General features: G+C 45.6%; 2 protein-coding genes across 3 annotated transcripts in view; both read right to left on the bottom strand.

The window, feature by feature from the left end:
• The window catches only part of C17H13orf46 (chromosome 17 C13orf46 homolog), a 39,988-nt gene extending 22,463 nt beyond the window's left edge, over positions 1-17,525 (bottom strand). Inside the window, exon 1 of the mRNA XM_058278342.1 lies at positions 17,209-17,525. Within this exon, the coding sequence (XP_058134325.1) occupies positions 17,209-17,398 (190 nt within the window). The 5' untranslated portion in view covers positions 17,399-17,525. The remainder of the gene's footprint in view (positions 1-17,208) is intronic.
• Positions 17,526-19,131: 1,606 nt separating this feature from the next.
• RASA3 (RAS p21 protein activator 3) overlaps positions 19,132-25,600 on the bottom strand; it is a 215,786-nt gene continuing 209,317 nt past the window's right edge. For both annotated transcript variants that reach the window (XM_058278341.1, XM_058278340.1), the window contains exons 23-24: positions 21,402-21,585; positions 19,132-21,121 (exon numbers count right to left, since the gene is read on the bottom strand). In XM_058278341.1, coding sequence (XP_058134324.1) covers positions 21,046-21,121; positions 21,402-21,585 — 260 coding nt within the window. In that variant the 3' untranslated portion in view covers positions 19,132-21,045. The remainder of the gene's footprint in view (positions 21,122-21,401; positions 21,586-25,600) is intronic.

Here is a 25,600-nt window from a genome sequence, read left to right as displayed (position 1 = left end):
AGATGGCGCGCATCCGGCTTCTTCTCCGCCAGTATCCTCCTCCTCCCACCTCTACCCGCCTCTTCCTGCCCAGTCAGCATCCGGTTCGGGCCCGGAAACTGCAGGGTCGCCATCTTCCGCTAAACCGGAAGCGCCCCCCGCGCCATTTTGTCCGCCGCCGGATGTAGCTGCTCCGCCATCTTGGCCGGCGCCCGGAAGGGTACTGCCGCCATTTTGTTGTCGCCCGGAAGCCGCTAAGCCGCCATTTTCTCACCCGTGTTCCGCTTATCCCTTGCCGCCGCCGTACGGCAATAGCCCTTCACCTGCCTTGGCTGCTCCATCGGTCCCCGGTGCCACACCTCCTCAAACCCCTCAGCTGTATCCGCTGAATCCGCAGCCCACGCCGCAGCAACCCCAAACTTGGCTACCCTTTACAGCGGAAGAGGTCAGGACCCTCCGCAAAGCTGTAAAGGAAGACGGAATTGGCAGCCCTTATGCGCAGCAACTACTTGAGGAGTTGGGGACCCAACTCGTTCTCCCATATGACTGGATTGCATTAGCCCGTGCCATCCTGACGCCCGGTCAATTTATCGAATGGCGCGCCCATTACCAAGCGGCTGTTGACCGGCAAATCGTGGAGAATGCCCAGGCTGGCGTCCTCGATCCCTCCGATGCATACACGGGCACCAACAATTATGCAAACCCTCGTTCTTATCTCGAAATTGACCCAGGGTTTTGGCACCGGGTAAAGGTCCTCGTCCAGCGGTCATTCTCTCTAGTTTCCACCAAGCAGCCCACCAAGCTCGCGCAGCTGCTTCAGGACTCCAATGAGACCTTCCCAGCATTTGTCGCCCGCGTCCTGGAAGCTTGTCAGCGGAAAATTTCCAGCGAGGATGCCCAATTTGCGTTAGCCAAAGAGTTAGTCATTGACGGGTGCCTTGCGCCGTTCCGGGCCGTAATCCTTCCCATACGCGACAAAGCTCTTCACGAATGGGTCCTTGCTTGCTGTGACGTCGACCCACAAGTCAAAACACTCACCGCTGCTTTTGCCTCTGCCATGGCTGTTTCATCCAGCCCCACTTCCGTCTGCTTTCGGTGCGGCCAGCCCGGCCACTTCGTCCGCGAGTGCTCCCAGCCAGGCCCAGCGCCTCGCTCAGACCCGCCGATGCGACGGCCAAGGGGCCCTTCTACGCCGTGTCCGCGTTGTGGGAAAGGTTATCACTGGGCCCGCGACTGCCGTTCCGCCCATGGTTCCCAGCAGCCTTTAAACTTCCAGCGGGGCAGGCCTCAGCCCCACCCCTAAGAGGCCCCCAGAAAAATTCCCAAGCCATAATGTGGACAATGCCCATCACACGCCGCCAGAAACCCTCATTAGAGCTTAAGATTAATGGGCAATGGCTTGATGGGCTTCTGGATTCTGGCGCTGAAGTCTCCTGTGTTCCCTTCGAAATCGCCGCAATCACTGGCCCCTCGAAACCGGCCCTCAAGTCATCGGCGCCACAGGAGCCGCTGCCTCCTGGAAAACATCCCAGCCTCTGCATTGGAGCGACCGAGAAGGCCACGAAGGCCAAATTCGTCCACTCGTCCTCTCATCAGTCCAGACCATCTTATGGGGGAGAGATGTCCTCAGCCAGCTAAAGGCCCGAATCACCACAGAAGCCTTCTCAGCTGCGCTGCCCCCCCCTTCTAGGGGCCACTGCTCCCATCTCAAAACCTGACCCTATCCCTCTGGAATGGGACACAGAGGAGCTCATCTGGGTCGAGCAGTGGCCCTTGCCAGCTCACAAATTGCAGGCTCTCTCTGCCCTCGTCAAAGAGCAGCTACAAGCAGGGCATATAGAGCCATCCACTAGTCCCTACAATTCACCAGTCTTTGTCATTAGCAAAAAGAACACCAGCAAATACCGCCTTCTCCACGACCTCCGTGAGATCAACAAACATATTAAGCCAATGGGATCACCTCAACCAGGATGCCCGCACCCCACCGCAGTCCCCCAGCATTTTCATGCGGCAACCATTGACATCAAGGCCTGCTTTTTCTCTATTCCTCTTCACCCCCGGGACTGTCCACGATTCGCGTTCACGGTTCCACGCATTAACAACCAAGGCGCAGCTCAGCGATTTCAATGGCGAGTATTGCCTCAAGGCATGCGCAACAGCCCGACTATGTGCCAACTGTATGTCAACCATGCTGTTGAGCCGCTGCGCTCCAAGTTCAATCCGGAGCACACATACATCCTCCACTACATGGACGACCTCCTTTTAGCAGCGAGCTCCAGTGCGCTCCTCAATGATCTGCTCTCGGCAATAATAACGAACCTCTCCAGCCTCGGGCTTACTGTGCAGTCTGACAAAATAAACCTCCAGCCTCCTTTTCAATTCCTAGGTTTTCATTTTCATCGGTTTATCCAGCCCACAAGCCCAAAAATCCACCTCTCTCCGAGGATGACATTAACTGAGCTCCAACAGCTCTGCGGGCAAATCAATTGGCTTCGCTCGGCGCTTCCCATCACAACAGCGCAAATGCAGCCTCTCTTCGAGCTTTTGCAGACAAGGGACAGCCCTCCAACGGCGACCACTCGCAGCATCATCATCACTCCAGAGGCTCGAGAAGCCGTCCAACAAGTCAGCGCCGCCCTGCAACAGTGTCGCCTGGAGCGGTTCTCCCCCACCCTTCCAATCTTGGCTTTAGTTCTGCCAATGCCAATCACTCCCACAGGTCTCTTGTGGCAAGATGGCCCTCTCCTTTTTCTGCATACGTCAAAGAGCAAACTCCTGAAAATCTGCCCTTTCATAAGAGCCTGGATCACGTTGGCCACTGACTTAGTACTTCTCTCCATACAAACGTATGGCATCCTGCCACACACTATTGTTTGGCCTTTAGATGCCAAGGAAGTTACCTCCCTCATCATGAACAATGCCCAAATGCAGAGCCTGGTAGAGCTCTTTCGCGGCTCCTTTGACAACCACTATCCTCATCACCGATTGCTGCAGGGAATGTCTCAATTGGCGTTTTCCAACCCGTTCCGTCCATTGCCCGCACGGAACCCGATCCCTTCGGCTATCACTGCCTTCACAGATGCCTCAAAAACGGCGTTTGCTGCCATCATATACACTCCTGAGAATCCTGAGCCACGGCAACTGCTGTTCGCAAATGACTCTTCTGTTCAAGTGGGCGAGCTTCTAGCTGTCGCTGCAGTCCTCAATCTCCACCCAGACCAGCCTCTCAACATCTTTACTGACAGCCTATACACTCTTCAGTTGTGTCGCAGCCTCCCGCTTGCTACTTTCCTACCAGGTGACTCAAACATCGATCGGGCGCTCACCTTCATACAGCGACTGCTTGAGGCGAGGCAGCAGCCCTGGTTCATTGCTCATATCAGAAGCCACTCTGGCCTACCAGGACCGCTGGCTCAAGGGAATGACCTCGCTGATGCTTCTGTGTCAAGCCGCCAGGTAAACCCGGTCCTCCTACATGAAAACCCTGCCGACGGGCTGCGGCTTGGAGACTTTGTTAATCAAGCCAAGCTCCTGCATTCCCAATTCCACTTCTCTGCGCGGTCCATCCGGAAGCTCTTCCCAGACCTTCCCATTGAAACTTGCAAACACCTTGTGCGCGCATGCTTGCGCGCCATTGTTGCCACTTGGGCCTTTGCAGCCTCAGGGTGTTAACCCCCGGGCCTCCGCCCCAACTCAAGGTGGCAATTAGATGTCACTCATGTCAGCGCCTTTGGCCGCCTCAAATATCTACATGTAGCAATTGACACCTTTTCGCATCTGTGCTATGTAGTCCCTCTTGCAGGAGAAAGTGCTAAACACTGCGTCCAGGCGCTTCGCCAAGCTATTTTGTTCATGGGAATTCCATGGGATCTCAAAACAGACAACGGACCAGCGTATCGCAGTGCCGCCTTCGCCAGCTTTGTGCAGATGTATCACATCACGCATCATTTTGGCATTCCATACAATCCACAGGGGCAAGGAATCGTCGAGTGCACTCACCAACAGCTCAAGCTACTTATTCAAAAAGAAAGGGCCTCTTCTCCCAAGGCCCCAGCCGACGTCGTGACTGCCTGCCTCATTCACCACAATCTCCTGACCTTCGATGACAATGGATTCTCCCCTACCCATAAGCACTGGGGACCCATGTGGCAGCCCTCGCAAGTTCCCCTTGTCCATTGGAAAGACCCTGCCACAAATCGTTGGCAAGATCCAGCTCCCCTCCTAGCACAGGGGAGGGGCTTTGCTTGTGTCTTTCCAGAGTCTGAGCCGCAGCCGCTCTGGATTCCTGGGCGCTGCATCCGGCCTGCCACTGACCCACTAGTTCCACCGAACGATCAGCACCCTATGCCTTCGGTGAGAGATAACATTGACAGTGGATACGGCCCAGAGGTCGCCCCGTTCACCCGGATCCAGCACCAGCCATCATCAAGATGCCGCACCGTCAGATGATGCCTCTACACAGCCTCGCAGCCGGTTCTCTTCGTCCTGGCTTCCCTCGCTCTCCCAGCCGCTGCCAACCCGAGTCACCAGCCCTTCAATTGGACCCTCTCCCTCTGGCAACAAAAAAGGCTCCTCGCCTCGAACGTAACCGCCTCTGCCCCCTCTTTCACTACTGATGTCGCCAACCTCACTGGATGCACGAACCTTCCGTCTTATGAGTGGGGGGGACACAACCCCGCTGCCACAGGTTTCTACATGTGCCCATCCTCTGCCAGAGGATGCCATGACCCAACGCACTATTACTGTCCTTCCTGGGGGTGCGAAACCATCGCCCACGGATGGTCCAGCGCCCCTAACAAAGACCCATACCTCACTCTCCAGCGTAATGCTACTCGATGGAACACCATCACACTCACAGTCAAAGACCCCAACTCCGACCTCTGGTTACGAGGCCGCATGTGGGGAGCCCGCCTGTATGCAGTAGGCTACGATTATGGCGCCATTATCACTATAAAAAAGGAGCCAATTCCCACACGTTCCACCCCAGTGGGCCCAAATCAGATTTTCAATCCTCCAAAGGCACAGCCCCCTTCTCTGCCCCGCTCCACCTCACCCGCTCCTTCGCCCGGCACCCCCCTCACCACTGCCTCCCTCAGCTCCCACAACCCCAAGCCTAGCTTACCCCCTACTCTGTACCCCAGCCCCCTCCCATCGCCACCCTTTTAGGTCTCGCTGGAGCAGGCACGGGGATCGCCCCCCTTGCCCTCCGGCAGGCGGTCGATCAAGATATTACCTATCTCTCTCCTCCCGTACCTGCTCCCATTCCTAGGCCCCCTTATCATTATCCTCTTAGCCCTCACTGTGGGCCCCTGGGCCATCAGAAGGATAGTCCACCTTGCCAAAGATCAAGCCAATGCAGTGTTCAGCTCCTTTGTACAAGTCCACTACCAACGCCTCGCCACCACTGAGTCCCCCCCAGCCGTCCACCTCGCCCCTTCCGCCCGCACCACCTACTCCAGACCGCACGCCTATAGCTTCTTGTCTTCCTCCCCTCACTTCTCCCCAACTGTTCCTCCCCCTCGGGCGGGGGGTCCGGGGACATCACGAGCCCGTTTCGCTGGCAAGGCTCGGCGCGCGCCAGGCACCGGCGTGCGCCGACCCTAATGGCGGGCACATGCGTCCTGGCCAGATGCTATGTCGTCCGCTCACGGCCAGCCGGTCCTCGTGGTCTCCCCCCACCCCTCGTCCTATTCCAGTACCCGTCCTTATAACCTCCTTTTCCTCCTCCTCCTCATAATCCTTGTCTTTTGTTGCTGCGCACACCGAGTTATTCACACCCACAGTGCGCACCAAAACTTGTTGCCTCTATTTCCTTTTAAAAACAAAAGGAGCAATTGCTGCCGCCTTTCTCCGCCCCTCCTCCCCTTCCAGCCCCCGCCGTCCTTCCCGCCAGTCCCGCCCATATTGCCAACCCACAATCTGCCCTCTTCCCCAGTAACTGCTTACCTCAGGTCTATCCATCAGCTTCAGCCTGTCCACAGCCGCCCCTTAGCCAACCCTCCCTTCATCATGCCCCTCCCTCTACCCAACCCTATATAGCTAAGTGTACTTCCGTAATAAAGAGACCTGTTCTTGCGCTCAAGCGGTCTCCGTGGTTTTTCCCCAACCGCGCGTCCCCCACGCCTGGAGAACCGGTGCTCCCTCTTGGGGCACCCCCCGCCGGTGGTTCGGCAGGAGCAAGCCCCCCCGACTCTTGGGCCTGAGCGAGGACGAAACCCTCTCGCTCAGCTACAATTCTATATTAATTTTCTGAGGAACAGTCAAACTGTTTTCCATAGTGGCTGCACCATTTATAATCCTACCAACATAGAGTGAGTATTCCTCTTTCTCCACATTCTAACACTTATTTTCTGGTTTTTAATACAGTAGCCATTCTATTAAATGTGAAATAATATCTAGGGATTTTGATTTACATTTCCTTAATGGCTAATGATGTTGAGCATCATTTCTTCTATGGGGAAATGTCTATTCAAGTCTTTTGCCCATTTTTAAATTGGATTGTCTTTTTGGTGTTGAGTTAGAGGATTTCTTTTTATATTCTGGATAGTAAACCCTTATCAGATATGTGGTTTCCAAATATTTCTCCCATTCTGTAGATTGCCTTTTACTTTCATGAGGAAACCCTTTAATGAACAAAATTTTTGTTTTGTTTTGTTTTGATGAAGTCCCATTTACCTATTTTTTTGTTGCTCATGCATTTGGTATGGTGCCCAACACAAGGTCCTAAAGATATTTTCTTATGTTTTCTTTTGGAAATTTTATAGTTTTGTTTCTTATTTAGGTCTTTGATCCATTTTGAGTTCATTTTTATATATGGTGTGAGGAAGGTGTCTTCCTTCATTCTTTTGCATATGATATCCAGTTTTTCCAGCAAATCATTTGTTGAAGAGACTATTCTTTCCCCATTGAGTGAACTTGGTACCTTTGTCAAAAATTAATTGGCCAAGATCAATACACAAAAATCAGTGGAGTTTCTATACACTAATAATATAATCTGAGGAGGAAGTCAGGGGGAAAATCCCATTTACAATAGCAGCAAAAAGAATAAAATATTTAGGAATAAACTTAACCAAGAATGCAAAGCACTTGTAGTCAGAAAACTACAATGCATTGCAAAAAGAAATAAAAAAAGACCTAAATAATTGGAATAACGTTCCATGCTCATGGATGGAAGATTAAATAACATTAAGATGTCAATTCTACCCAAACTGATATACAGATTCAATGCAATCCCAATAAAAATTCTATCAGCACTTTTTAAGCAAATGTAAAACCAATTATCAAATTTATCTCAAAGGGTAAAAGGCCCTGAATAGCCAGAAACACCTTAAAAAGGAAAAGTGAAGTTGGAGGACTCTCACTTGCAGACTTTAAATCATATTACCTAGCTACAGTGGTAAAAACAGCATGGTATTGGCATAAAGATAGACACATAGACCAATGGAAAAGAATTGATGGTTCAGAAACAGACCCTCACATCTAACAGCCAAGTGATTTTTGACAAGCCTGTCAAGCCCTCCCAGTTGAGGCAGAACAGTTTATTCACAAATGGTGTTGGGAGAACTGGATATCCATAGCCAAAAGAAAGAAAGAAGACCCCTACCTCACACCTTATACAAAAATTAATTCAAAATGGACCAAAGACCTAAATATAAAAGGAAATATAATAAAGTTCCTAGAAGAAAATATAGGGAAACATCTTCAAGATTTGGTAGTAGGTAGTGGATTCTTAAACCTTACACCAAAAGCACAAGCAACAAAAGAAAACATTGATAAATGGGACTTCCTCAAACTTAAACATTTCTGTGATTCAAGGGACTTCATGAAGAAGGTGAAAAGGCAGCCCAGTCGATGGTAGAAAATATTTGGAAACACTTATCCAATAAGGGTTTGATTTCCATTCTATATTAAGAGATCCTACAACTCAACAATAAAAGAGCAAGCAATCCAATTTAAAAATGAGCAAAAGATTTAAATAAACCTTTCTCCAAAGAGGAAACACAAATGGCCAAAAGTACATGAAAAAATGTTCCATATCACTAGCTATTAGAGAAATGCAAAATAAAACAACAGTGAGATATCATCTAACACCACACAGAATGGCCATTATTAAAAAAACAGACAACAATAAGTGCTGGAGAAGATGTGGAGAAATAGGAACACCCCTTCACTGTTGGTGGGAGTGTAAAATGATGCAGCCTCTGGGGAAGACAGTTTGGCGGTTCCTCAGGAAGCTAAATATAGAACTGCCATATGATCCTCTACTGGGAATATATCCAGAAGAACTAAAAACTATGACACAAACAGACATTTGTCCACCAATGTTCATAGCGGCATTGTTCACAACTGCCAAAAGATGGAAACAACAACCCAAGTGTCCATCTACCAATGAATGGATAAACAAAATATGGTATATATGTATGATGGAATACTATGCTACAATAAGAAGAAATGAAATTGGGACATATGTGGTAACATGGATGAGTCTTGAAGACATTAAACTAAGTGAAGTAAGCCAGACACAAAAGGACAAATATTGCATGATCTCATTAATATGAACTAAATACAAATAATAAACACATGGAATTAAAACCTAGAGTATAAGTTATAAGGAGATAAGAGGAGAGTTAAGAAGAACTGTAGATGCTTAATGTATGTAGAAATTTTAATTAACTTGACTGTAAAGTGTGGAGATGGATAGAGTTGATAGTGACACATTATAGTGAGTAGCAACTGGTTTATAAATGGGATTGTGATGGAAAAAGGTAGTCTGGGGAAGTAAATGTCAATAGAAAGAAAGCTAAAGAATAATCTAGGAACTGAATAACACAGTGAACCCAGAGAGAGTTGAGAATTGTGGTTAAGGGTACAAATGCAAGAGAGTCCTTCTGTGAGCTAGAGCAGATGTATATCACTATTGCATGGTGATGGGAATATGGAGAAACATGGGAAAACTACAATTGGTGTGACCTATAGCCTGTGGTTAACAGCAATGCTACAATATTCTTGCATCAATGCCAAGCTCTACTGTGTTGATAATGGAGGTGAATGGAAAAAGTGTGCCAAATGTATGCTATAGACCATGATTGGGAGTAATAGTCTGATGATATTATCTCATAATCTGTAACAAATGTTCCACCAGGATGTGGAATTGTATGGGAAATCTACACATCTGTATGACTGTTTTGCAAGTTCACAATATCTGTAACAAAAATATATTTTAAAAAAAGAGTATGGGTTGGGGGTAAAATACACCAAATTTAAGATAAGGAATATTGTTGGTAGTAATATTTTGATGATGCTCTTGCATAGTTTGTAACAAATGTTTCACACCAATGCAAAGAGTTGGTGGAGGGGTGATGTATGAGACCCCTGTATGATGTTACATATGTTTATTTTGTAAGTTCGCAATCTTTACTATACACTTATTGTTTTGTGTGTTCATGTATGAATGACATACTTCAATAAAAATAAAAAGTAAGAAAAGTTAAAAAAAAATTAATCGACCATAGATGTAAAGGTTTATTTTTGAACTCACAATTAATTCAATTCCATTGATCTATATGTGTGCCCACATGCCAGTACCATGCTGTATTGATTACTGTAGCTTTGTAATAAGTTTTAAAATTGGGAAGTGTGAGTCCTCCAACTTGGTTCTTTTTCAAGATGGTTTTGGTTATTTGGGGCCTCTCACCCTTTCATATAAATTTTATGATTGGTTTTTCCATTTCTGCAAAGATGGCTGTTGGAATTTTTATTAGGAATGCAACAAATCTGTAAATAGCTTTGGGTAGAATTGACATCTTAACAATATTTAGTCTTCCAATCCAAGAACATGAAATGTCCTTCCTTTTAGTCAGGTCTTTGATTACCTTTAGCAATATTTTGTAGTTTTCTTTTTTTTTAAGATTTATTTATTTATTTAATTCCCCCCCTCCCCCGGTTGTCTGTTCTCTGTGTCTTTTTGCTGCGTCTTGTTTCTTTGTCCACTTCTGTTGTCATCAGCGGCATGGGAAGTGTGGGCGGCGCCATTCCTGGGCAGGCTGCACTTTTCTTTCGCGCTGGGCGGCTCTCCTTACGGGTGCACTTCTTGCGCGTGGGGCTCCCCTACGCGGGGGACACCCCTGCGTGGCGCGGCACTCCCTTGCACGGATCAGCACTGCACATGGGCCAACTCCACATGGGTCACGGAGGCCCGGGGTTTGAACTGCGGACCTCCCATGTGGTAGACGGATGCCCTAACCACTGGGCCAAGTCCGTTTCCCCCCTTTGTTATTTTAATACGGTGCATTACATTAATTGATTTTCTTATGCTGAATCACCCTTGCATACCAGGGTAAATCCCACTTTGATCATGGTGTATAATTCCATTCATGTGCTGATAGATTTCAGTTGCTGGCATTTTGTTGAGGACTTTTGTACCTATATTCATAAGGGATATTGGACTGTAATTTTCTGGTGTTATCTTTATCTGGCCTTGATATTAGGGTGATGTTGGCCTCATAGATGAGAGCTAGGAAATGTTCCCACTTCAATTTTTTAGCAGGATTGGTGCTTATTTCTTTTGGAATGTTTGGTAAAATTTACCAGTAAAGCCATCTGGTCCTGGGTTTTACTTTTTGGGAGATTTTTAAATTGCAGATTCAATCTCTTTACTTGGAATTGGTCTGTTTGAGATGATCTATTTCTTCTTGAGTCAATGCAGGTAATTTGAGTGTTTCTAGGTGTTTGTCCATTTCATCTAGGCTATCTAATTTGTTGATATACAGTTTTTCATAGTATTCTCTTATAATCCCTTTTATTTCTGTGGGGTTGGTGATAATTCTCCCTCCCCCTTTAAATTTACGATTTTGGTTATTTGAATCCTCTCTTTTTTCCTTGTCAGTTTAGCTAAGGGTTTGTCAATTTTATTGATCTTTTCAAATAACCCACTTTTGGTTTTGCTGATTCTATTTTTTTTTTTTTAATATTCCTTATTTCACTTATCTCCATACTAGTCTCTGTTATTTCTTTCTGCTTGCTTTCAACTTAGTTTGTTCTTTTTTTCTAGATCCTCCAGTTGGGAGGTTACATCTCTAATTTGACAGCTTTCTTCTTTTTAAATGTAAGCATTTAAATTATAATTTTCCCTTTCAGCACTGCCTTTGCTATATTCCATGAGTTTTGGTGTGTTGTGCTTTTGTTTTCAAATACCTCAAGATATTTCCTAAATTCATTTGTGATTTCTTCCTTGACCCATTGGTTGCTTAAGAGTGTGTTTTCTATTTTTCACATATTTGGAATTTTACAGTTCTCCCTCTGTTTACTGATTTCTAGCTTCATTCCATAGTGGTTGTTCAAGAAACGATGCATGATTTCAAATTTTTTAAAATATATTGAGACTTGTTTTGTGACCTAACATATGGTCTATCCTGGAGAATAACCCATGTGCACTAGAGAAGAATGTATATTCTGCTGCTGTTGGGTCAAATATCCTGCACATGCTTATTAAGTCTAGTTGGTTTACAGTATCATTCAAGTCTTCTATGTCCTTATTGACTTTCTGTCTAGATGTACTATCCATTATTGAAAGTAGTGTCTTGAAGTCTCCTACTATTAATGTAGCACCATCTATTTATCTCTTCAAATCTATCAATATTTGCTTTATTTATTTTGGGACACTGTCTTCTTGTTGAATTAACCACACTATATACTTTATCAGTATATAGTGACCCTCTTTGTCCCTCAAAACAGTTTTTTACTTAAAGTCTATTTTATCTGATATTGGTTACAACCACCTCCACTCTTTTGGTCACTACATATATTTTCCATCCTTTCACTTTTAACCCACTTGTATGTTTGAATTTAAGGTGAGTCTCTTGTAAACAGTATATAGTTGTACTATACTTTTTAACCCTTTCTGCCAACCTCTGCCTTTTGACTGGACGGTTTAATCCACTTACATTTTAAGTCATTAATGATAATGCAAGACTTTCTTATGCCATTTTCCTAATTGGTCTTTGTAAGTCACAATATTTTTGTCCCTTAATTCTTCTGTTAATGCCTACTTTCATATTTATTTGATTTTTTTTTCTAGTGTACCATTTTGAGTCCCTTCTCATTTCCTTTTGTATATATTTTTCAGATATATTCTTTATGATTATCATGGGGCTTAAATATGGCATCCTAAATCTATAACAATCATGTTTGCTTTGATACTAACTTTACTTCAATAACGTACACTATTCCTATACCCATCTGTCCCCCCACCTTTTTGTGGTACTTGTAGCAAATTATATCTTTATATATTGTATTATATGTCCAAAACCATAGATTCGTTCTCTTCATGTATTTGCATTTTAATACCTGTAAAAAGTAAAAGATGAAGTTACATGCCAATAAATGCAATACAATAATACTGGCATTTATAATTACCTATATGTTTACCTTTACCAGAAGTCTTCATTTCTTTATGCTGCTTCAATTCACTGTCTAGTGTCCTTTCTTTCAGTATTTTTTGTAGGGCAGGTCTCATGGTCACAAACCCGTCAGCTTTTGTTTATCAGAGACTATCTTAATCTTTCCCTCATTTTTTTAAATTAGAGAAGTTGTAAATTTACAGAAAAATCATGCAGAAAATACAGAGTTCCCATCTTTTGAAAGACAGTCTCCCTCATTTTTGAAAGACAACCTAGCCCAATATAAAATTCTTGGTTTGCAATTGTTTCCTTTCAGCACTTTAAACATTTCATCACACTGCCTTCTTGCCACCATGGTTTCAAATGGGAACAATTAACAATCTTATTGGGGCTCCCTTGTACATAATACATTGCATTTCTTGTGCAGCTTCCAGAACTTTATCCTTGTCTGTGGTGTTCAATGGTTTGACTATTATGTGTATGGATGTGGTTCGCTTTGAGTTTATCCTTTTTGGCATTCATTGGGCTTCTTTAATGTGTATGTTTATGTCTTTCATTAAATCTGGGAAGTTTTCTACTATTATTTCTTGGAATATTATTTCTGCCCCCTTCTCTCTTCTTCTGGTCCTATATTTCTCTTTTCAAGCTCTATCTGAGCCTGGGATGGTAGCTGAGATGTCAGGTCCTTACTGGTGCTTCTTCCTACAAACACCTTTGTTTTTCACAAACATGCCCAGAGGTCTCCAGACACAAACAAAGCCAAGGGAAGAATTATAAAGTTTTAAATAATGCTTTTGATTGGAGATCTGGCCAGAAGTCTCTGAGTGGCCCCAATACTAAAGGATTTCCTTCTTATAGAATTTGGTAAAGTTACATCAGGTATTCCAGGCTTTAAATTCAGTGTAGTTTCAATGTCTAGGGCCATGTAATAGAGGAATTTGTTAAAAAGGAGGTCATGCGTAAGTCCAGACTTACTATCTAGTAAGAGATGCTCATCTAGCCTCCTCTTCTAACTGTTCCTGCTTCTCTAAAATATGACTCACTGTGTTACACCTTTATGCACTCTTTCAAGCTGTTCCTCTCTCATGAAATAATGTCTTTCTTGTCATACTTGCTCATCCTCAGTACCTATCTTATAAGGAAATGCTGCTCCTTCTGGGTGAGCAGCCCTATGCCCCAGCATTCTGTGACCTGCCTCCCTTTAAGCTCTAAGTTGAGCTTTTGATTGAAGATATGAACAGTTTATACCACCTCTTTGATGGTATTTACTATATGGTCTTATATTGTGTCATCTGGGCACTTAGTCTCCTCGGTCTAAGTCCCCTAAGAATCATAACTGTTTTTTTTTTCTTCTATACTCTGCAGTACCTAGCAGGGTCCTCACCTTAATTAGATGCTCAGGGATATTTGTTGATTTGTAAATAAGCTATGCTGTAGCAAAATCAGACAATGGCCAAGCCTTAAAGTTGAAAGCTTTTCACAGATCTGCTGATCATGGTGGGTAGATGATAGTAGTGTTATAATTTTGTAAATCTTCAGAGGTTGTTTTGAAAATCTTCAGCAGCTCTGTAGCCCATGTGTGTGTGAGCCTGTGTGTATGTGTATTTGCATATGATGTGCATATTTTAGAAGACAAAGATCTGTCCCAGACAGATCTTCAAAACTTGCTCCTTTCTATAAAATGTATCTGGCAGGAAAGGAAAATGAAAGGAGAGATGATTTTTCTTGGCTCCAAAGCAGTTGTAGAATTGGAAAAACACACTGCCTTGCCCACCCTATCAGACACATCTCATAGGATAATATAAAACATATTAATGTGTGGTTACAAGCTTTATCTCCTTTCCCCTTTTCTAAGAAAGATCCTGCATTTATCTGGGCTTCAGGTATATTGGTAACTTATAAAGGGTTAGGACAATAATTATCCAAAAAGGAAGAGTTTGGGGGTACTGTTTGAAAGTGTGGTGATTAAGAGTTGTTTAAGAGATTAGGAGAAAAATGGAGAAATAGGATGTTCAGAAGTTTTGCTATCTGACATGAACAGAACATTTCCCTTGCTGTCCCTTCAACTAAGATTTAAGTTATTTTCAAAGCTTTATAGATGGTTTTCTTTTGACTGTGAGACCTTGATGAGACAGGTCATCAAGAGGTCAGCTTGATTTGGGTTACACTTATAAGTCCAAAGAGATCCTGAAAGGTCTAGGACTATGTGATGCTGCTGCTAGAGATGAAGGTCAGTAGGAGAGAATGGTGGAGCAGGCTAGGTTGTAGGCCTGAGAGATCTTGGTTACAACTTTTTCAACAGATGTCTTGCTTTAAGATTTCAGTGGGCCCCTTTCATTTATAGAGTACACTCAATCCCTTAGCCTGGAATAGAAAACTCTTCAAGAACATGTCCCCCCCACCCACCCTCTTGACATCTTTTCCTTCATACTCTAAGCACCAGGTGTTCATTTGCTACTGAGGACTATGAAAGAAAGGACAGGGATTGGGGGAGCCCTAATGCAGGTGGGTAGTTGGAGGGAATCTCTAAGGAAGTGACATTTAAGGAGAAAGTAAGGCTGAGATGGGTGAAAAACAAGGGGCATTCCAGGCAGAGGGAAGAGCGTATGTAAGAGCCTAGAGGAGGCAAAGAGCTTGGTGAATTCTGAGGGATGAACCACAGCAGTGAGGGTGTGAGGTGAACTCAATGATCTAGAGCATAGCAAATCCTGCCTATGCTTTTGCTATTCCTCTTTGAACACCCCTCCAAGCTTGTCCTCTGTGAGCTTGTTCATCTCCCAGAACTCAACTCAGATGACACATCTTATGGAACTCTCTCTGGCCACTTCCTCATTCTCCTCACCCCCATTAGTCACTCCCATTCTGCATGGCTTCTGTACATTCATTTGTAGCCTTTTACATGTCCACATCCCTGATGTTGATAGAAAACACTCATCTCAGTATCTCTTTGTACAAATGCCAGTCTCTGGCTCATAGCCAATGCCGAAATTAATTTATGAGTAAAGAAACATACCCATTGAGACCAACCCATTGAGCTGGCAAGGCAATTTTTATCCTGAGGATGTTAAGGTGTGGAAACCAAAGCTTAGCATAGGTCATGTGGCTGGTAAAGTGAAAGGATGGATGGTAGGGCATCCTGGCTCTTCTTTCTACAATATCATGACTGCCTTGTGAATAATGCCAAAGGGGAGGTTGAGCATCTACAAGGAGCACACAGTCTCGAAACTCACTTTGAGGGTTCGAGTACCTCAGTGAGAGTTGTGTGCATTAGTGTGGAGGTCTTTGCCAGGCTTGGTGGTACAATACGCCAAGTGGAAGTCCAGTCTCCACTCTGTCTCTCATCTCTTTCATCTTCCACTGGTTTGGAGGAAATCCAGAAAGTGCTGGATGGGAAAGGTATAGAATTGGGGGAATAGAGCCTTTTCTCCAACTCCTAACACCCTGAGTCCCCAACTTTTGGATGGCCCAGTGGCTGGGCAGTATTTAATTTTAAGACATGTCCTTTCCTTCTTACTTCAAATTATTCTCTCAACAGACTTAGAAACTCAAGTGATTGCCAGGTTATTTTCCTCTTTCAAGAACTTTGCAACTCTAGAGAGAACCAAAACAGAAGATGTGCTGCAAGGTTTAACAAGGAAAGAGGTGAGAGCAGGTGCAATATGGATGCTCATGTGACATGAAGGTCATGGTCCAACATCTCCCAAACCCTATTTTCCTCCTCCTTAAACAATAAGACTTTGGATTTTTAAATTAAGAGAGGAGCAAATATTTTTATACCACTGCCTCTTAGAATTGCCCCTAGGCTTGAACAAGCAAACCACATTTCCCACTTAATGCTTAACTGTTTTATTTCCAAGGTCCTACTGACAATCTCTCATAGGGACATTTGCTGGTATAGAACCTCTCATGATAAATCGAGACCCTGAGAAAGCAGAAATGATGAAGGTGGCCTTTAGCACTGCAGCAGGGGGTATATTCATGATTGAATTAATCATTTCTGTGGTTTCTCTCTCAGCCAGTTCAAGGGCCTTTTGCTCTGGGAAAAGTGCTAGGAGATGCTGCTTAACTGGAGGGGAGCCCATATTAACTAATATTCCAGGTAAAGGTCTATAAATGGACTAAAGACATTTTAAGCACCAATCTCCAATTTCACCCACAAAGTGGTCTCATTTGGCATGTTTAGAAATATACCAGTGTGTCAAACATTGCATGATATAAGGTATAAACCTGTACCTTTTACAATTGAAAAGTGTCAAGCATAATTATAGGCTGGCACCACCTGTCAAAAATTCATTGCCTAGCTCACGGGACCCTTGAAAGTTCCACAGGAGTGCCTGCAGTTCCTGCAGAGGAATTGAGGCAGGCCTTAAAGGCCCAATTATAGGCCCAGGGGATTTATTATAAGAGGAGAAACCTTAGGTGTTGGAGGGATTTGGAGCCTCTGTCTCCTGTCCTCTCCCACCTCCTTCCTCCTGTCTTCAGCAGAGCTTTCTAACTGGCTCAGCCACAAATGGGTCATGCCTGTGCCTGGGATACCCATTTCCCAGCTCTCCAGCTGGCTGGCCAGAGCTGACTGATTCTGCCACCTCCAGGCAAGAGGAACCTCACCTGCTTATCTCAGTTTGTCTGGTGAGTTTTCTATCTGGAAGTATTCATCTACAGCCCTCTCATCTTTGGCCTTCAGAATTTTAAACAAGGGGTGCATTGGGAGCTGGGATCACCAGCCAGTTCATTTTGCTTCTAACGATAAGCCAAGCTCCCTGGGGTCCAGTCCATCCTTCTTTTGCTTGGCCAATCATGGCTGCACCAAAACAAGAGCCCTCTTTCTTACCTGACTCCATCTGCTGCTTCTTCATATGGCTCGGGGGGTCCCCTTTCTGGTGTAAGCCACCAACACTCTTGCTCCTCTGAAGTTCAGACACTTCACTGGCCCCCTTGAGATGTCCGGATGCCATGGTGGAAGGAGGGGCCCCAGGGATGGGCCGGTGCCTCCTGTGTACTGACGAGGTATCCTTCTCCATTACTCTCGTCTGCTTTTAAAATGAACTCTTGGGGAAGAAGAGGGATGTTGAATCTCAGAATAAAATCTTAGACAGAAAGCATGGTTTCAAACCGCTTATGTGTGATCTCTCCTCTAGGGAAGTAGGCCCAGGAGTGCTGGAGAAGGGAGTCCACCTGTTGCTATGTGGCGCCTATGACATCACCACAAACAAAACCAGAGGTCAAAGGTTAATCTGGTCCCAAACCCCAGAGAGACAATGCCTTTCATTTAGGCAGTGAGTTTTCAACTGGGTACTTAAAAGGCTCCAATTTTTGGAAGAGTCTCACATAGAGTCGAACACATGGAAGGCAGGAAATTTAGGGAGACTTTTCTTCTCTTCAAATAGAGAATCGATAGGCTGTCTTTTAAAAGAGAAAGTGGAATACATTGGTGTCTCGAAAAAGCCAACTAGTACGCCTTGTTTGGAGTTACTGGGAGAGAGGCTTCAGGTCAATCTGCCATCACCTCCCCTGCTTCCTTCTCTTTTCCAGTCCTTCCCCTCCCTCTAGCTACATGGGGCAGAATTTCTTGACCCTCCTGGTTCCTTCCTCTGAACTAACTCCAATTTGGCATCTTGAATCTGCATCCTCCCTTCTCCTGCTTGCTTGCTTCCTGGGCTAACACGGGTTCCTGGAGCCTCTGATTCTGACTCAGCCTGTTGGCAGACAGCTCCCCAGGCGGAACACTGGTTCCACCCTCCAGCCCCCCTGAGCCTGGCTTTGGCACACCTGGATTCCGCCTAACTTCTCTGCCACCTCGTGGGTACTCTCCACACCATTCACGGCTCCCACAGCTGCCCCAAGCCCAGGGCATAGGGGAAGCAGGAGGGACCTGGAGTCCTCCTGGGGAAAGGATTTGGCTTTTGCTTAGCATAGGAATCACTAAAAGGACCGTCCCTTCCTCATTACACAGCCCCTCCTGTGGAGGGAGGTCAGTGGGGAAGGGTGGGTGGAGAGGGGCCTCACTGCCCCTGGCCGCCCATGCCCAGCTGCCACCGGGACACCTACTGTTCCCTGGAAGTACCTGACCTGGTGCTTACCAAAGCCTAGTGCCCTGCTTTTTCCTCAGAATTAGAGCTGACTCAGGTTGGGAGTTTTAAAAGCTTTGAGTGTAAATCAAATGAAAAAAAGAAAACTGAATAAAGAAAGTAGAAGATGTATTAAGTCTTTTACTCTTTTATACTCTCTAGAGGTGGGGGGTGGGGTCTCTGGCCAGAGCAGCCCCACTTCATGTTACGGTCCATCCAGCCGGGGCCAGAAGCCAGCTCCCCAGGAGGGTGCACTCCTTTCCGGTTTCTCTTCTCATTTGAAGAGCGGCCTCTCTATTTCTGTTACGTCAACCCTTCCTCTTGCCCGAAAGACTTGCCTTTGGCTCCTTCCTTCTTGGGAGCTCCAGGCTGACCGCTGGCCCTCTCAGAAACTGGCAGTTGATGGCGCTGGTCTCTCCAATGCTCTATGGAACAGAAACCTCATCTCCAGCCCACATGGACAATTCTCCAAGAACACACTCGACGTTCCTTCATAGCATCTGACTCTCCACCACTTCATCCTGGAGAGCGTCATGGCTGTTTCCAGCTCCGACCCACAGCTCCATGTCCCAGCCACTTCGTCCTGCTTTACCTCCTCCCCCATCTCCTCTCCGCACACAGATCCATCGCCCCTCACTACCCCACCACCATGTCACCCTTGAAAAAAAACCAAGCCAGTCCTCAGAAAGAATAAAACATCTGCTTTAATTGGCCAGTAAAATACATCGCAAATCATTAGTATTTTATAAACAGAAATATTGTTACAAATCCAGGTTAAAAATTGCAGTTCCATGGCAGCCTAATAGCTGTGTGTCCCAAATTTTATTTTCTGCCACACTTTTCTCCACGATTTTTTTTTTCTGACAACAAATAAGGTTACTATTTGCCATTTAGAGTAAGAGTCTGAACTACAATATTTCCAAACAATAACAGAGAGAAATCATGACAGGGATAGAGCGTACTATTTATTTAAACAGTGCTTTCCAAACACCAGCCTGCCGATGCGCACACGGCACACCCCGGGGGAGACGGGCTTTTGGAATAGGTTTCTTTTTAGCTAAGAGCTTGGGAGCAAGCTGAAGATGGTGTGACTTGCCCCGCTTCTCCTGGTCCTACTTGACTTCCTCCCCAGCCTTACCTCCTATCCCAGGCCCCTCGTGAAAAAGCAGCCCCGGGGGCTGGCCTCTTAGGCTGCCAGAGCTCCACAGCCTCTAGGGAACCTTCACGGAGATCCAGGGAAAATACTGTCCATGGGGCCCAACAGGGAAGTCCAGATAGGCTAAACATTTCAAGCAAACAGAATTTCTTCCCTGCTTCCACTTCTTTTTAAGACCTTTAGTTGAGATACATGATCCATTCACTTTTCATTTGCCCTGCTGTGTCACCCACTCTTTAGTGAGTATAGGTTTTGATATTCTGAGTTACTTCATATCAAAGAGCTAATTAAAAACGGTCTTTTAAAAACATTAAGAAAAACAGCTTGAAAAACGCACATATCTTTTTAAAAAGACTTCCCCAAACTTCCACAAGGGTGGCAACATGTGGATTCCACTTTTAAATCTCATTCAACAGCAAAACAGCTTTGTGCTTGGAGTCGGGGATTCAGCAGACCCCCTGCTCATCAGCCCCAGCTGGCTTGCCTCCCAGAGGCAGGCTGCGGGAAACAGTGCTCTGAAGAGTCAGCAAGGGCAGGGGTCCTTTCCCCTGCCGGGCCAGCTGCAGCAATGCACGTGGAGAGAAGATGGAAAAATCTGCACCTTGCCCTCACCCAGGTCTTGATCATTTCCAAGCCATCTTAGGTCCTGACACAAGCCCAAGGCCAGGAACTCTGCAGAAGGAACCCTGATTTCCAAAAATATCAAGTGCATCCTCAAATTAGGATTTCTTTGCAGTTCCACACATCCCAGGCTCAAAACTGATCCTTTAGCCGGGAACAAAACTAACCTCAAAAAACTGAAACCAGGAGGCCATCTTCCCCAGCCTGCCCCTTGGCAACGCAGGACAACAGGCTCCTAAGAAAAGGATAATATTTTAACATCACCAAACGTGTTCAAAGCAGAGTGTTCAAAGCAGAGTGCCTAAAGGACTGCACGGTGCAGGGCGATTGTACAGAGACCAGCAACAGCAAAACTGCACATAAAACAAAAAGTACACAGCTCTATAGAATAATGCTGTCTCGTTAATCAACTCAACAAGGGTGTACTTGGCTTCTCTAGGGGGGAGGACTGCCAGGGTGTTGTCATGGTAAAGTCCATGCATCTTGATCATTGAACTGATCACTAGATTCCCAAGAAACCAAAGCAAATTTTTAAAAAATGACAACACACATGCCAGAAAGGCAGAGTTTGGGTCACCTGTCAATGGCAGATGAATAAAGTGCATAGCAACTATTGTAACAGTTCTTGGAGAGAGGAAAAGACAACACGAGTCTCAAAAGTTCCATAAGCTTGACACTTATTATCTATAGAATTGGATGAAACGTGGATTCCCTTTTCTTGCTTGCTCCGTCCTCTTCTTTTCTCACACTTTCTTTTCCTTTTCCAAAGAGTTTGGCCTTTCTTATTTAACTCAGCAGTACATCCTGGGACATCCTGCAGGCTTTAAATGGAATGAGTGGAAATCTCAGACTGCTGTCTGATGTAGCTTTGGAAACTCTTGTCTCCAATGGGGTGTTCCCTAAAAAGAGGGGAAATGGGGGAGAAAAGAAAATGAGCACTGGAGGACTGCCATGTAAACAGTGGCTGTCTGGGTGCTGCCCCCAGGATGTACCTGGAACCTGCACAGTATGTTCCCTCCTCCCTGTCAGGAGATGCTCATGCATATAGGGGAATCCAGGTTAAACCCAGCCCATCCAGGGGCTCACTAAAGCCACACCCCAGCTTGCCCACATCCTTGCCATGATTGCACAGGTAATCAAAATGGTTGTCCAGGGACAGACACAATGAGCCACACTCACTGGCTCCCATATTTCGTCTTCTTGAATTTATCCCTTTTGTATTGGGCGTGCTCCTGTTCCAAAGTGCCGACCCCGGCAATGATTTGCTTTAGTGTCTTGTAGGTCTCCTGAGGATCATCGATGACAAACGTTGAATATTCTTCCTGCTCGGGCCCGTCATAGACAGATTTGCTCCCACAGGCCTCTGAAGCAAAGGAGAGAGAGGGAAGGAGAGACATCAGTGGCATGGGAGTTGGGGAGGGCAGTGGGGAAAAGCTGGTGGATTTGGGTACCCGGAAACTCATGCTGGCTTCTACATTAAATTCTCAGTGATATCGCTGGTCTTAATCTTTGCAGATTCCTATTCAGCAGAAAAACCTGGAGGCCCCAGCCCTACAACGTATGCTTTTCCAAAGCAACCTCCTTCAAGAGAGAGGTTGGCCAGTTATACATAAATGGCAGGCAGACCTAGAAAGCCGTCCCAGCAGGCAAGTCATGCCTCAACTCAATGAATCTTGGAATGAGCCCTGATGCTTGTTCCTGGGAAAGACTACAGGGAGCTAGAAGGCCAAGAACATGGCGGCAGAGTACTCTAGCTTGGGCCAGCACTTCTGGGGGGATGAGTGGCAATTTCTGAAGACTCTGATGCCCTAGAACACTCAGTAGAACAAAAGGGCAGAGCACAGAGCCCTGTCCTAATCAACCCTTCTCACCAATCAACCAGCCACACTGAGTCAGAAATAGGAGCAAAAGAAGTCTACATTCCAATAACACTGGGCTCGGCCAGTTTCAGGGTCCTGAGATAACTCCAAAGAATCAGTCTGCGGAGACTGAACCCAGTGAATGTTCCATCTCACAAAGGAGCTGCTTGGGCTCTGACACAACACCTTCATTCACCAGCATTTATTTATTGGGCACATATTATGGGCCAGGATTTGCTCTTGGCTCTGGGGATACAGCCAAGAACAAGGCAGACAGGAACTGCCATCCTCATCGGGGGTCACCACCTCTCGGCCATCTTCAGGGAGAGCTTCCTTAGGATCTCTTGCTCTCCAATCACTCCCACCTCCAATCCACTTCCAACTTCTCACTGGCCCTAATTTCTGATTTGATCACATCACTTCCCTTCCAAAAACCATTTTGTGGCTCTCCTGTCATGAACGGGAAAGCACCCAGATACAGGGGCTGGGCCCCCGGGGCCCCTCCTGATCTGTCCTCAGCACATTTTTCCTGCACCAGTGCTCGTCAAGCCCCAGCAAGGACTCCCCAGGCCCCAAAGCCCTGTGGTTCTGAGGTTAGGCCCAAGGCCTCGCCTCCTCCCTGTCTGCATTTGCTGTCCACGCCGTCTGGCCTGCACTTCCCACTTTAACCAACGAATGGCTTGATGCGAGGGCTAAGAGCTGACTCCCAGCGGAAGCCTCATCTGACTCACTTCCCCCAGCAGTCAGTCACTTCTCCCTCTGGGCTCTCACCCTTTGGCTAAACCACAGATGACATTCAAAGCTCTTCCACTGCAGACAAGTGTCTTTCCAGGACTGTGATGCCGCCTCAGGTATGACCACATAGGTTCATGCAAAGTTTATAACACACATGGCGATTTTTAATTAATTGATCAGGACACATTGGAGGGGTTTGGGCCCATTCCTATTCTGTGTGTGGACATCCTCTACTTTCAGTCTGCCTCACGTCCCTTCCCTCTTTCCTCTAGTAAAGGCCCCTCTCTTCCTTGTGGGCAATGCGTTGCCCCCGTCATCCATGGTATGTGTTGGGAGGGGTGTCAAGTTATAAGGCCCCAGCAATTAAGGGAAGTCATCCTCCCAGGCTGGGGTGAGTCCAAGGAATTAGGTGCATGTCCCACGTTGAGCCAGCCAAGGTCCTTTCCTGAAATGTGAAGAAGCTGGAGAAGTCAGGAATCTTCATTCCTCAGTGTTGCTGTTGGAAGGATGGAAAATTGGGACTCTCTGCAACCACTGCTGGCCTTTCTGGGTGCTAGGAGGAAGGTTGTCTATGGGAGGCACATGGAGAGAAGCAGGAGGGAGAAAGATGGGGAGGTGGAGAGAAAGAGAGAAGGGGAGAGAGGAAGATGGGGACATGGGGAGAGAAAGGGAACGAGGTAATGATATCCTTGAGCCTATGGAATGAACTGTGCCCAAGACCAGTTCCAGCACCCTTCCCTTAAGTGAGTCTATGTGAATTCCCATCCATTGCACCCCAAAGATTTCCTCCTTCACTGCAGAGGTTCAGAGCTCTGCAGCCAGCTGCCTCCAGCGGTCAGACCGATGTTAAAGCTTCTCAACCTCTTTAATAATCCGTGTCCTCACCTGTCTCATGGGGATAATAACAGCTCCTGCATCCCACTGTCACTATGAGAACTAAATGGGATAATCTATGAAGGGTGTTTTGTGTGGTGCTTGGCATAGAGCAAACCTCAATAAAGGTGAATGCTATTCTTTTCATTATTTTATTATCATGTAAAGCTCCAATGCTCAGTTTGTTCTCTTTACTTCCAATCCAAGTACAAATTGCTTAATACATCTCTAATACTTATTTTTAAAATTACAAGTCTTTGCTTCTATCATTGGCAAAGGACTACTGAGAAGACTTGAAAATTTCAAAGAAATTTTCCATGGCAGACTCTAAATGGAACTATGACTTGAGAAAGATAAGAGGCTGAAACTCTGAGCAGGTCAGTCTTAGACATTTCCTACAAGGAAAAAAAGAGAAAAAAAAAAACAGACTATGAGAAAGAGAAAGGGAAAAAGAGCGAGAGAGAGTGAAGACCCAGTTTCACCTCACAGGGTGCTGTCTGGTGGGCTCAGTGTTCTCCCACCCTCCCTCTCGCCTTTCCTTCCTGAAGCACAGGGACTATACTCTCTGGAACCAGACTGCCTGGATTTCCATCCTAAACCCACCACTTACTATAACTGTATGACCTTAGGCAAATTTTTTAAACTCTGTGCCTCAATTCATTTGGGACCTGGATAATAGTGCCCATCAGAGAGGGTTTGCCTGGGCTCAGCTTTGGAAAATCTTAGACCATGCCTGGCATTTAGTCGGTGTGCAATGTGTTAGTTGCTTTTATAAAAAAAGGAAGGGGCTAAAGGAGTGCCAGCCCATTTGGACAGGTCAAGAGGGCTACAACCCAGAATACACTGATATTTGTGAAAACTGTTAAAGGCAACCAAAAACAAATGAAAAACAAGATAATTCTCTTTCAAGGGCAAGACTGATAAAGTGTTGGCAGATAGCCAGAAGGCGGACCTGCCCGAGTTCTGTGTGGTATGTATTCTCTTCATTAAAGTGAGTGCCCCACAGCTCAGCTGGGTAGAGTAAGTCAGCGAAGAGTCCAGGACCAGGATCGGATGACCAACAAAATAACAATAAGAAAAAGCTTATAAAAGCCAAAGCAGCTAAGGTTTGTTCCCTGCTTAGTTCTGGGCACTGTGTTAACAGCTTTATGTGGATGATTTTATTTCATCCTCAAACTAACCCTATCATGTTGGTGCTATTGCTTGTTCCATTTCACAGAGGAGGAACTTAGGGCTTCGGTGGCTGAGTCATTTGCCCTGATTGTCTCATAGCTGATGACAAAGCCGGGTTTGATTAGAGGCAGCATAAATCCACAGCCGGTGCTTTTTAATCCCAGATGAATCACGACCCAGGGCAACAAAGACTACGTGGCTCTGAATGAGTAACTGCAGGAACAACTGGTGAGCAGGCACAGGAATGGGGAAGGTGTCCTACGACTAATGATAGGGGCGAGTATTTTTTTAATTTTGAAAATATGAAGAAGATGGATCCCATAAATTATGTATCAGTTGCAAAATTCTTCAATGGAATATTAAAGAGATTATGACTACTTAGGGAGGAAAAAACAAAACTGGCATTAAGTAGAATAAATCATGATAAACAAATTGTATTTTCTCTTTTGATAAGGTTTATGAAACTAAGACTTCAGGGGAATGCCACAGTATGCCTTGTTGATTTCACTAGGGCATAATGTTGGACTAGGTGACAGAAAGCATGCTTACAATGGTGATCAGATGTTACAAAGCCGGGGAAGACATGTGACAGAACTGCTGATGGGAAATAGGATTCACAAAATTCTTAATAAACTGTAAAACTGAATCTAACTTTAGTATTGCTTAGATATTGAATAAAAGGGCAAAAACCAAGTTCTGAGCTTAGATGACAAGAGATTGATTTCTAAAAAACGGCCA

The sequence above is a fragment of the Dasypus novemcinctus genome, chromosome 17 (genome assembly GCF_030445035.2).
Source record: "Dasypus novemcinctus isolate mDasNov1 chromosome 17, mDasNov1.1.hap2, whole genome shotgun sequence".
Taxonomy (NCBI): domain Eukaryota; kingdom Metazoa; phylum Chordata; class Mammalia; order Cingulata; family Dasypodidae; genus Dasypus; species Dasypus novemcinctus.
Note: the sequence above shows the minus strand (reverse complement) of the source record. Positions and strands in the feature narration are given on the sequence as shown.